Here is a 13,632-nt window from a genome sequence, read left to right on the forward strand (position 1 = left end):
TACTGGAGACAGATCTCCTTCTTTTTGAGGGAGTGGCTTGGCTTCCCCTAATCAGCATAAGGTCTTCTGCCATTTTAACTATTTGTGACTGAGGCAAGGGGGCAGGTGCCAGAGAATGGCTGGAAGTCAGTTTCTTGGGGGTGGTTCGAGTCCTGGGCCCCTAAGGAACCTGGCAGAACAGTAGCCGTGAAAGAAGGCATCGGTTTATGTCTGGATTCGGTGTTGTGTAGGACTTCCTTCAGAAGCCGGTGCCTGCACAGCAGCTCCAGACCCATCCAAGGTAGAGACGACTGCAGGATCCTTAGACGAAGAAGAATTCTGCGGCATGCCGGACTCCGAAAGGGTCTCGGTAGTGGCCTGCGAATTAACTGAAGCAGGCATCAGGGGCTGCGAAAGTGCCTCACTGAGTTCCGGAGGACTGACGACCAGCTTGGCAGTAGCATCATCGGAAGGTCTGGTCTGAAGCAGGCATCAGGGGCTGCGAAAGTGCCTCACTGAGTTCCGGAGGACTGACGACCAGCTTGGCAGTAGCATCATCGGAAGGTCTGGTCCTGTGCGGTCTGGTCCTGTGCGGTCTGTCTTCATGTTTACGTTTTTTCAGATGATCTTCTGTTGAATGGCTTACCAAAGCCATATCAGAATTAGAGGACTGTAATCGGACATATCTGGCTACAATAAGGGGCAGACGAATAGTTATGGCATTAAACAAAGCACAGAACAGATGAGGGACTTCATGGTCTGGGCCTAGACAAGTGATGCAGTAAGAGTGGAAGTCCCGGTGTGGTATTTGCTTTCCACAGGTGAGACAATTAACTTTTTCTGACATCGGTTAGTGCAAGAAAAAAAGGATCTCCAACGGCGTACTTAGCTTTCAAAGACTTTGAATTCAATTCGGAAATGAAACTCAGGTAGCGGCTGACTGGCACTCATGCGAACTGCTTCTTCTTCGGGCTCCACGGCAAGAAAGGCTGATGTAATGGCACTGGCTGCCTTCCTTTATGCCACTGATGACCAGACATCTGTCTACAAGCGACAGCAACTGACCCAGAAATACTAAGTGTCTGGTATTCTGGCCAGCTGAGGGCTACCCTGGCAGGGATAACCCTAATGTGATGACTGCAACAGCAAAATGCAAAGAAAGTACAGTTGTGTACACTTACCATAAATGTAGAAGTTAGAGTGTATTCACTGTTACAGTCATTACATTTGGGTAATCTGCTGGCGGGTTGCCCTCAGTCGGCCTGATAAACAAAGTCTTGGGTCCTGCGTCGGTTGCTGTCCCTTCTTCCATGACGTCAGGTCGTCAGGGGTATAAAACATGCAGCCGACGCCATTACATCAGTTTTTCTTGCCCCAGATGTCAGGTGCCCCCCAAATGGGGAGCAAATAAAATTAAAAAAACACTAAAAATATACCTCCAATCCTAAAAGCAAATACACCAAAAGGGCTTTTAAGCATAGTGAAAGAAAGTAGAGGTATAGTCGGGCTGGAGGGAGGGTAATCAGGACTGCAACAGTGAATACACTCTAACATCTACATTTATGGTAAGTGTACACAACTGTACTATGTTCTTCATGTTTCACTGTTGCAGTCATTACATTTGGGTAGATTCCCAAAGCTATGGTTGGGTGGAGGGAATTATACAGCATTAGGACCAGCTATAAGGTCCTGCAGGACAGCAGTGGCAAAGCCAGCTCTGGATTTAGAGAAGAAAGGTAAATGGTAATGTTTGGTAAACGTATGAACTGAGCTCCAGGTAGCAGCTTCTAGAATGTCTCTGGTAGGAACACCTCTGAGAAAGGCTGGAGAAGTAGATGCACCCTGGTGGAATGAGTTCTGATCCCCTGGAAGATAGTTTTACCATGGTGCATACAGCAGAAATGAATACAATGGCTTATCCATTTGGAAATAGTCTGCTTTGAAATAGCCTTTCCTTCTGCCCCTGCAGCAAATGCCACCAGTAGTTGTTCAGATTTTCTTTGAGATTTTGTACTGTTTAAGTAAAATCTAAGTTGTCTGTGTACATACAATAAATGCAGAATCTGCTCCCTCTTGTTCTGTGGATTGGGAAAGAAAGCTGGCAAATGAATGGTCTGATTAAGAGCCACACTGGATAGCACCTTAGGCATGAAGGATAGATTGGTCCTGAGACACCCTGTCTACATGAAAAATGATGAAAGGCTCCACTGCCATAATAATTCGGAAATCCTTCTAGCTGACGTAACTGCTAAAAGGAAAGCTGTTTTCCAGGAGAGAAATTTTATGTCTGCAGTAGCAGCTGGCTCGAAAGGAGGGAGAGTGGATTTTTCCAATACAAAATTGAGGTCCCAGGCAGGGTTTAGAGCTCTCCTGGGTGGTCTTAAGTTTTTGGCCCCTCTGAGATACTGCTTTAGCAGTGGATGAGAAAAGAGGGGAGGTTCTGTGTTGTAATGAGCTGAAATAGCTGAGGCATGGATTTTTATGGAAGAAAAGGACAGGCCCTTGTGAAGCATCTCAGTTAAGTATTGTAAAATCTGAGGAATATTGGGCACTGCTGTGTTTATCCCTTGTGATCGATTCCAGGCACATAATCTTTTCCATTTGTCAGCATAAGATTTTCTAGTACTAGGCCTTCTTGCCTTCAAAATTACATCCATCTCAGATTTGCTGAGGGATGCTAAGGGTGAATTTAGGTGATTAGCCATGCTGCAAAATTCAAGTGCAGAATTTGGTTGTTCTGCTGAGACAGTAAGTAAGGTGCCCGAGGCAGGTGCCATGGTGGAAGGTGCGACACATTGCACAGGAGTGGGTACCAGAGTTGGCGAAGCCAGTCTGGAGCAAAGAAAATCATTTTTGGTTTGTCCTGTTTGACATTTAGTAGAACTTTGGAGAGCAGAGGCAGAGGGGGAAAGGCATAGACTGATAGGTTTTTCCAGCTGAAGGATAGAGCATCCACTTCCTAGGCTTTTTTGTGATGAGTTCTTGTGCAGAATTTGTCCAACTGATGGTTCTGGGGTGAGCCAAAAAGATCTACATCTGGACTCCCCCATTTGCGTGTCAACATGTTGAAAATCCATGGTTCCAGTTTCCATTCGTGTTGGTCCATGAGATTTCTGCTTAGTATGTCTGTCAGAGTATTCAGATTTCCTGGCAGGAATTGAGCTTGTAGTTGTATTTGATAGGTCAAGGCCATGTTCCACAATGCCATGGCTAGTCTGCAAAGGGGGTAGGAGTGTGTACCCCCCTGCTTGTTTATGTACCACATAACTGTGGTGTTGTCTGTCTTTATCATTAATTGTCCTGGATAAAGGTAGCCCTTGAAAGCTGTCAGTGCATTCTGTACAGCTAGCATTTCTTTTTGATTGATATGAAGGTGCATTTGATTTGGGCTCCATTTACCCTGAATGCACTTCCCTGCCAGATGAGCCCCCCCAACCATAGTCTGATGCGTCTGTAGTTAGGGTTTGGGCAGCAGGGGGTGGAGTGTATGGCAGTCCCCTGTTTAAGTGGCAGGCCTCTGCCCACCATAGGAACTCTAGTTGCAGGCAAGGTATGATAGGAATCATTGTTTCCAGGCTGTGACAATGTTGACTCCATTTTTAAGTACCACTGAAGTTTCCTCATATGCAGTCTTGCATATAGAATTAGAAGAATGCAGGAGGCCAAGAACCTCAAGGCTTGCAGAATTTGTCTACAGATAGCAGGGTTTTTGTGACCACCTGTTTGAAGTAAGTCACCAAATGAATTTGCTTTTCTGGTGTAAAGAAAGCCATCTGGGCAGTTGTATTCAAGTGTGCACCCAGGAATGTAATTTTTGAGAGGGTACCAGTTGTGATTTCTTTTCATTTATAGTGTACCCTAGACAAGTTAGAGCCCTTTTTACAAACGCCAGATGTTTTAGAAGAATGTCCCTGTTTTCTGACTAAATTAGATAATCACCCAGGTATGGATATATTTGAATATTTCTTTGCTTGCAAAATGCAATTACTGGAGCCAGGCACTTTGTGAAGACCCTGGGCGCAGTAGATAAGCCAAAGGGCAGTGCAGAGAACTGGTAATGCAAGTAGCCTGCTTTGAAGCGGAGGTATCTTCTGCACGATTCCCTGATTGGGATATGCAGGTAAGCCTCTTTTAAGTCTAGAGTTACCAAGCAGGCATCTTTTTGCCTAGCATAGGAAGCAATTGTTGAAGAGTCCGCATCTTGAATTTTGGAATGTCCAGAAATGTGTTTAGAGTAGATAAGTCCAGAATTGGACACCATGATTTGTCTTTTCTGGGTACCAGGAAAAGTCTTGAATAGAAACCTTGTCCCTTTTCCTCTTCTGGTACTGGTTGAATATCCCCATGCTCATAAGGGACAGTACTTGTTTCTGGGCCTCTGCCCACTGATTTGGGGGCAGGTCTGGCCATCCGTTTGGGATTGGCAAAATGTGGAAATTAAATCTGTATCCCTGGGATACTATATTTAAAACCCATTTGTCCTGGGTAATCAGTTGCCAGTTTCTTGCATGAAGTGCCAGTTTTTCCCCCAAAGGGGCGGCTAAAAGGTAAGTGCTTGGTAAGTGTAAAGGGAAGTCATTGAGACTGCTTACCATAGGGAGGCGTCTTGTTGTTTCCAGATTTGGAGGAGGAGGCATCCCATTGTTTTGTTCTAAAAGTCCCTTGTGACTGAAACCTGGAGCCTTTGGAATGTCTGGGTTTGACTTGAGTGGCTCTTGAAGGAACTGTAAAGGACCAGTTCTTAGTAGGCCAGTGCCTAATAATCTTGGAGGTTGTACTTGTAAGAAATCTTTCACGGTTTGCATAGATTTAACTTTATCTTTCACCTTTTTTAAAAACTTCTTCAGCCTTATTACCAAAGAGACGGTCCTGTTGTAAAGGAGCATCTAACAATTTTTCTTTAACATGATCTGGCAGAGTTTGCTCTTTGAGCCAAGCATGCCTTCTCAGCACAGACCCAGTTACAGCAGCCCTGCAAGAGGCTCCAAAGAATCAAAACCACATTGCAAAGTATGTTTTCCAACTTGTTCAGCTGAATGCAATAGATCCTGTAAATATTTTCCACACAGTCAGAAATTAACATCATCTTCTGTTTAAGCAGTCCCATGATATGCTGTTGATATTTAAGCATATGAAATAGAGTTTAAAGCCCTTATTGCCAAGGTTGCATAAGTGTAAACCTTCTTACCACATCGATCTAGCGCCCTGGAATCTCTATCAGAAGGGGTAGGATTTTTAGCAGTAGAAGCCTTAATGCCCTTGGGACCCTGAGAAATGGTTTCAGGATCTGCAATAGGATTTTTGAAAAGGAATTTGTGGGAGTCAGGAACCCTGTAGTATCTGTCTGGCTTACAAAGAGCCGGAGGCAGAGAATCAGGAGCCATACTAGATTCTGAAAAAACATCAACAATGTCTAGAACAGGAGGTATAGCCAAAGGCCTATGCTGAGGAAGAAGAAAATCCCTAAGTCTCTTTTTAGATTCTGAGAAATCTTGACTTTCCCAGTGGAAATGTTCCCTTAAGGTATGTAAAGTTTCCCCAAAAGAAAAATCCTCAGGGGGAGAAGTAGAAGGAATGGAATCTTCTGCATCAGAGTCCTCATAAGTAGGTATAGACAATTCCTGTTCATTAGAAGAGTCAGAAGAAACAGAATCTTGTTCAGAAGATTCATAATCAATGTCTTGCCTAGGTCTCTTAGAAGGGGGGGGGGGGTTGGCTACCCCTGATTAGAGTAATTAAATCTTCAGCCATTTTGATAATTTGTTTTTTTTTTTTTTTTTTTTTTTTTTTTAGGTATGAGGCCTGCACATGTGGCCCAGGCGCCGTTTTTTTAGGCATAGGTTTAGATTTTGGCCTTAGTTTTGAAGATGACGTCAGTCTAATATACAAATCTGTAGGCCTGAAAACACCCTCAGAAGCCGGTGCCTGCACAGCGGCTCCGGACCCATCTAAGGTAGACACATCCGCGGGTTCTATAATTGAAGCATATCGCGGCATACCGGACTTCGAATGGGTCTCAGTAGAGGCCTGCGAATCAGAAGTAGCGGGTATCAGGGGCTGCGAAAGCGCCTCACTGAGTATTGGCAAACTGGCGACTGGCTTAGGAGAAGCATTGTCGTCAATTTTGGACCTCAACGGCCTGTCTCTGTCTTTTTCTTTGCGTTTTTTAGGTATTCCGGTAGTCAGTTTGCTAACCAACAACATTTCTGGATAATTTAAGCGTGAGCCAAAATATTTAGAAGCAAAGATGTACCGACATTTGATAGAGCGTTGATTAAATTTAGCACAAAACCGACAGCAAGGTACGTTGTGGTCAGGACCTAGGCAAGGAATACAGTACAAATGAAAATCCTTATGAGGTATTTGCTTCCCACAAGTAATACAATTATTAACTTTTACTGACATCAGTAAGGAGGAAGAAAAAGTTTCCCCAACAGGGTACTTAGCTTTTTAGTTGAAGATTTTGTTTCTGAAACTCGAAAACGAAAATTTCAGGAGTCAGCCGACCGACACTTGCGAACTGCTTTTGCTTCGGGCACCGTGCGGCGATAAAGACTGCTGTAATGGCATTGGCTGCATGTTTTATACCCCCGACGACCTGACGTCATGGAAGAAGGGACAGCAACCGACGCAGGACCCAAGACTTTGTTAATCAGGCCGACTGAGGGCAACCTGCCAGCAGATTACCCAAAGGTAATGACTGCAACAGTGAAACACAAAGATCATCATCAAAACATTACTACAGCCGCAGTAGTGATGTAGCCAAAGGCCCAGACGATACAAGAGCTTGAAAAGCAATAGGGAATGTTTTTTGATAGCTTCAATAAGGTTCAGGTAATCACTAGGTCAGGGAGACATTACCCAGATTGTTCTCAGCACCAGCAGATTAATGTTGACTTCAACCTTTGCTGGGGACACTGATGGGTATCAAACGAACACTCCCATGGCATTTGGAACACTGCAGATATGCCATCCTTTGAACAAACAATATCAAAAGCAAATGGTGGGTTTTGACTCATTTCACTAGGTGAAGTCACTACAAATCTTCCAAGGGGTTAAGATCCTGTTCAAAATGCTGAAGGTACTTGATACTGCTGGGGCACCACTAAGGTAGCTTTTCAGTGCTGTGTGAAAACTGAACAGTACCACTGAACTGGCTTTCCTTTTATTTATTTATTTTTTAACAAGGGGGCAGGAGGGTCCAATTATAAGATTATTAGTCAGTCTACATCCCCCATCTTCATCTCTGCCCAGGGGCTATAAATAACGATGGAGATCACAGACATGCGGTAACAATTCGCATCTCAAGGCTTCTAGTCTCAAAGAACTAAGACAGACAAACAGGCTGGCAGGCTTAGCAATTGGAAAATCAAAGACTAGCTGATCCTCCAATTTGAGAGATATCAATTGAGGTCGTTTGGTACCCAGTAAAGACGCACTCTTATCTCCCAGACCCAGAACAAGCTGAAGAGATTATTCTGACAGATGGGATGGGGATCTTGGTTCCTGTTAAGAATGACCGGAAGACTGTTGATGGGGAAAAGGAAGTTTGGTCTGCCTTGCTCAGGTCAAGAGGCTTAGCATATGGAGATGTGCGCGTGTTTGTTCAATTCAATTATACAGGGAAAAAACAGACTCCTTAATAAAAACTACAATACTGCAGGCTAGTGTAAATAGCTCACGTAAATAATAATGAATTATAACTCCTCCTCAGTAAAAAAATAAATAAATAAATCATCACAATGTAGACCATCCCAATCACTTTAAAATACAAGACACTAGCACCTCGACTTTGTGCCTTGCAAAGGGTTACAGGAAAAAAGATAAAAGAAAACAAAAACCCACACTGATAAACACCATCACAATGTAGACTATCCCAATCACTTTAAAATGCATGGTACTAGCACCTCATCATGCATTTAAACACAGCAATTCCTACTAATTAATGGCATCTAACCAAATAAATAATTACTAAATACGAACACTAGCTGTAGATGATGGTCAATGTTGATATGGCACCCCAACCCCATGTGTTACAATGGGGAAAAAGGGTGCTATGGATGGGATGGACAGATAGACATGTCCATAATAAGTCAACATTCATCCCACAGGGATATAAACTTTAAGTTTTAAATAAGCCCACCTTACTGTATTCTTAATGTTAATTCCCCCCTCCCCTTCTATAATTATTCTGCACTGAGAAACAACATAACTATATGTATAATACCAACACAGCAATGTTGGAAATGCAAAGCAACACAATTACTGTCACAATATCTCTGTAGCTCTACGAGTCTCATTTTAAATCATCTCTTGCTTTCTCTTATGCATCCTTTGCCACAAGGGCAAAACAATACACAAACGGCATTACCACTTGAACAAGCATGGTCGTCCTTTCTAGAATAAGCTTTGTTCCATTCATATAAACCACCTAATTAGACAATTATAGCTGCAAGATCTGAAATGGCCACCTGGACTGGTGCCTGTACCATCTGTAGTCTCAGCATTTCTTAAATCCACTTTTGGATTTTGGAAACCGCTTTAAATGAGCACAATTTCTGGCAAACTAAAGGAATTACTAAAATATGTCATTTTAGTGTATGGCATACATTTACCAATACTCTCGTCTAGTTTAAGCACATGCCAAAAGTATCTAATAACTTTGATACTTCTGTAAACATTAAGATACTCAGAACAAAATTATCCAAATCATCATGGAAAACTTATAGATGTATTTTTGAGAGAATTTTTGTAACCCCTTGGCAGGCACTCATGTCAAGACACCAATTTGTGGTTTCTAATCTCACAAAGACCTGCTGGTTATAAAAAGGGCAAATTATTTCATTTAATAAGAAACAAGAGTAGTACTAATGCTTTTGTAATCAGTAATTTTTAACACAAACTGCCAGGATATAAAGGAAATAATATATCACTAAACTTAAGGACTTAGATGTCATCACTAGTATTATTACAAATGCAGTAACAGTGAAGAGATAATGCCAGTATGCATTACGTAGTAGCCAATTCTAGATCTACACATCTGCATAACTAGTACACTACTCAGGTGTTTAAATTTACATTCAAAAATTCCATGAAGAAAGTCTGGGCATAACTAATCCAAACTACAAAAAGAAAGGCATTGAAATATTATCGAATTATGTAATTTACTTTTTCTCTGTCAGACACACCATGCACATAAAAATGTTCCTTACCAACATAATAAAATCCAGCCCATGCAAGTTGTTCAGGCCGAACAGGGATTCTAGGAGGCCAGTTAATGAAAGTATTAACTCGAGCCACATATCCTCGCATGTCTGGATTTGAAACAGCATGTTTGCAATTTTCTTGAGGTTTCCTACTCTGTAGTTTATCAGAAACAAAAGAACAATCTGGATAGTGTCTTCGATGTTCAGAAACTACATCATCCCTAGGTTCCAAATTTTTTAGCTGGCCACCACAGGAAAAGCAGGCAACTTTGTCACCAGGCCCTACAAAATAAAAACCAGCTTTTGCAAGTTCCTCTGATGACAGAAATGTCAGTGGCCAGCTATGAAAGGACTTTATCCTGGCTTCTTCACTACTCATGTCGGCATTGTGCAAACATGGCATGTGGAGGAGATTCAAATTTTCTACTGCTGCAGAAATGGCAGGTCCCTGAGAAAAGCTGTTGGAAGTTGTGGTTACACAGCCCGCATGCTCTATACTTTGAGGTGGTGGTGGCAGCAGTGGTGTTGGCGATGATGGTGCAGACAGGCTGGTGATAAATGGTGGAGAAAATGCAGAACAGGAAGAAGATACAAGACCACTACTGGAAAGGCTTTGAGCAAAGCTGCAACTAGGATAGAAGCATTTGTGTTTTTCAATCGGAATGTCCCCAGATTTCCAGTTGTCTAGCATCAGCCCACAGCTGAAACACTTGACCCTGTCATTCACTCCAGTATAGTAAAAACCAGCATCCGCCAGACTCCTTTCAGACACTGCAACACTGCTAGGAAACTTGGCAAATGTTGAAAATCTGTAAAGTTTGCAAGAAAGGTCATACTGTAAATCACGTACACTGCTATTACTCATTAAACTGGAAAGAAATGGACCGTCTCGCACTATGTTCATATTGAATTAATATTCATAAAAAGGGTCAGTCCTTCACTAGGAGAGAGTTTTGTGCAACACAAACATGCAAGATTTAATTCCCACAAAGGAAGAGTTGTACAAGTAATACATTTTGTTACTCCATAAATAGACGTTATATATCCCTAGTATTATTACACACCATTTCAAAGCAAGGGGTCCGTAGCCATGCTACTCCCTAGACTATTTCCTGTGCTGTTCTTCATAGCAATCACTTATGATTAACATATTCACTTAACACGTACTTTTATTTCAGCCCCATTTACAATTAAAAGTTACTACTCCTTTGTGAACTTAGGAGAGAAAAATACAGACTCAAAAGTTTACAAATTCCTCTGCTGCTGACAATCAGTCTTTCTTCATCAAGGAGTATCTACATCAACAGATTAAAAACTAAACATTTCTATATGGAATAATACTGCAGAAGTTTTGTCATTAGACTGATTTTATAATTATCTTAATCATGGAGCACTCCTCATTAAATATGTAGCAGCAGATATTGCTGAATGTCTATCACTATACTGAGGTTTCTGAATGGGATTGCAACTTGATCCTGACACAAAGACCATATAGTATTTCCTAATCTTAATATCCCTCTCATGCAATCAAATTATGAAAGGCATCACTTAAAACTACCGAAGTCTCAGCCACCTGATTTAAATGAGCCATTTTTTGTGAACTATGCAGCATACTTGAGATAGCCTGACATATGGTAAAGCAATGGATTCTAGCACACTTGGGTCCAGAGAAAAAGGAGTCCAATCTGCCCTCTTGATGAGGCTTGAATGAGATCCATTCTAATTAGATGCAGGCAACTCAAAACATTGGTTATGGCAGAATTTAAAACTGACATAAGAACAACCACATCTAAAAAAGCTGATGATTACCACCTGGACAACTATGCCCAAGAATTTAGAAAGTCAGCCAGTACTGTATTATACAAGTGAGTTTATTCTCACTGCATGAAAACTGGTAAACTTATAAAAGATTTAATTTTCTTAAAAAAGGGAAATGCAAACAAATAATGTTACTAGGATTAAATTTTTTGTTCGGTAGAAAACAAGGCAGATGCCAATACACAAAATCAACCTGAAGTAAAACTGTGCCTTTAAATTATCTGTACTAACTTAACCTTGAATTAAACAATATACCACAACAAACTGTGGGTGGTAGCAGTTCTACATATGAAAGAGGGGTGTCAAAATTCTGACAGTGAAGGAGAGAAATAGCCCTTGGCTGTGAGAACACAACAGGAAAATTCATATTCTAAATGTAATTAAATCAGTTTTAAAAATTATGGAGATTGGGTGTGCCCATCCTGTGGGAGAGGAAAGAGACAAGACGCATGCAAATACAAGGCTCTGGAGGAAGGAGCAGAATATATGGCTTGGGGTGGCATGTGGTTCAAAAAGCCACAATATGGCACTGGTTTTCACTAAGCAAATGCATGGAGAGTGTGTACTTGCATGGGGAAGGTGTAGTGGCAGTGATGCAGATGTTACATCACACCTCCACCCCCAATCCACATGAAGTGTTAGGAGATATATAGTTGGGATGTAGGTGAGGTCAGAAGCAACCTTCAAATGACAGCCCTTCCAGACAGCTCTTGTTCTGTGAACAGAGACGCCCACCTACCAAAATGAAATAAAAATGGGCTTAAATCCAACTGGGAAGTCTTGCTGGGTAGATGACTCGGAGGCAAAAAAGATGCTTTTTTTTTTAGTTATCTTCCTGTATACTCTACAATTTCTTAACTTAAGGGCAAAAAAAGCCTTGGCCTGAACCGTTAGTCACAAGTCTAGAATAATAACTTGTACGTTATAAAGTATGACATATTGCTGGATGGTCTGTTAAATATTCATTTCTTTAGTTGGTAGGGATATAAATTCATCTCAACATACATTCATTGTGACAATGAGAAAATGAGCAGTACTGCTGACCAAATGCATACCTTACAATTCTGAAAGGAGTAAAAATACAGATTTCTTCAATCACTGGTAGATGTAACACTACTACTGAAAACAAACTCTCTACAAAAGACTTCTGAAAACTCACATTTTTATTTAATCAGCAGGCATCAAAAATAAGTTCTTATCCTGCCCTAAAATAATACTGCATACTCATGACTATCCGCAATTGAACAGTGCAACTCCCCTCCTTAGCTTAATGCATAAAACTCTCTCCCAGTGAATGGATGAGGCCCTTTAAGAGTTTACTCTTCCATGATGGAAACTGTGGTCAAAACAATAAAATGAAGAGTCAAACAACTGTACAAATGTAGGTGCCAAGGTAACTGCAGCGGTTTTCTTGCACGTTTAAACCTGCAAAAGAAACACACACAACAATTAAATAGTATAAATGTTTTTACAGACACATTATGAAAATAAATTGTTAGTAATTTAAGCATATTCACTACTAAACAATGCATATACCAAATGAGTTCCTAGATTCATAGGTAATTACTAGGCTTGCAGTTCAAGGGCCCCACTGATGAGCCTTGCCCAAATTTCGAATTGCCTACAAGCACAGTCTTCTTAAGTGATTTGCTCAAAGTCAAACAGTAAGCAAATGAGGGCTGAGTGAATCAAACTTTGTACCACAGGAATTATGGCTCAAAGTACCCCCCCCCCCCACAACGTCTTTATTAAATTTACACATGACAAAAGCAATCTTACATTTACATAAATGAAAAACAAAATATCACTTTAGTTACAAACAGTTTACATCGCAGACGCCATTGAAACAACTGTAGTTGTAAACATTATACATTGCTTACACACCATCCAGTCATTGCCAGTTAAGCTATTATATAGCTCTTTCAAATCCTGCCTCCTAAACCTAGTTCCTGCTCTGCATATATTGTTCCCACAATTCCTTTTTTTTCCTGTGTAGTTTGCTCCTTCCTTTTTCTAAAGATCCCAATTCCAGTTGTTTTACCTCTGTTACTATATTCACTTCTTCTAGTAAAGTTGGAATAAACTTTGATTGCATTTTCTAGTAATTGCTTTTTTGGCAGCCACCACAATTAGACTTGGCAAGGTTTTACTATATCTAGGCAATTCAGATTATTTAGCATAACTCAAAAAAAATCCTCTCTCTAGTCAGCCCAATCTGCTCACCCAGCATCTCCGACAGAGCAACTGCATGGAATCCCAAAAATCTTCCAGTTCATCACACTTCCAAAAAGTATGTTCCCAGCTACCTCTTTCTTGCCCGTCACACATCCAACATTTGCTATCCACCTGAGGAAAAATTCTTTACAGAGTCTACTTTGGGTATAAAAATACCTACGTAAACACTTCCAGGCAACGATCCTAAATCTTCTAGACTTTGCTGCATATTTGGGAGGTAAACATATGTTTCCCATTCTCTCGGTGAATTGCTTATCCAATTTCTCTTCCCAATCCTTTCTAAGCTCCTCTGATTGATTCTTATAACTATCATGCAATATTTTATATGCTTTACTAATTATTCCTTTAACGGCAGCTTCTGTTCTAAATTCTATTAAAAATTGTACCAGTGCTG

General features: G+C 41.1%; 1 protein-coding gene across 2 annotated transcripts in view; it reads right to left on the reverse strand.

Annotated features, from left to right (window-relative positions):
* LOC122801604 (baculoviral IAP repeat-containing protein 2-like) overlaps window positions 1-13,632 on the reverse strand; it is a 710,023-nt gene that overhangs the window by 629,525 nt on the left and 66,866 nt on the right. For both annotated transcript variants that reach the window (XM_044071073.1, XM_044071072.1), the window contains exon 2: window positions 9,192-12,428. In XM_044071073.1, the coding sequence (XP_043927008.1) occupies window positions 9,192-10,089 (898 nt within the window). In that variant the 5' untranslated portion in view covers window positions 10,090-12,428. The remainder of the gene's footprint in view (window positions 1-9,191; window positions 12,429-13,632) is intronic.

Source organism: Protopterus annectens, chromosome 5.part0 (assembly GCF_019279795.1).
Source record: "Protopterus annectens isolate FY-2018-M chromosome 5.part0, PAN1.0, whole genome shotgun sequence".
Lineage (NCBI taxonomy): Eukaryota > Metazoa > Chordata > Ceratodontiformes > Protopteridae > Protopterus > Protopterus annectens.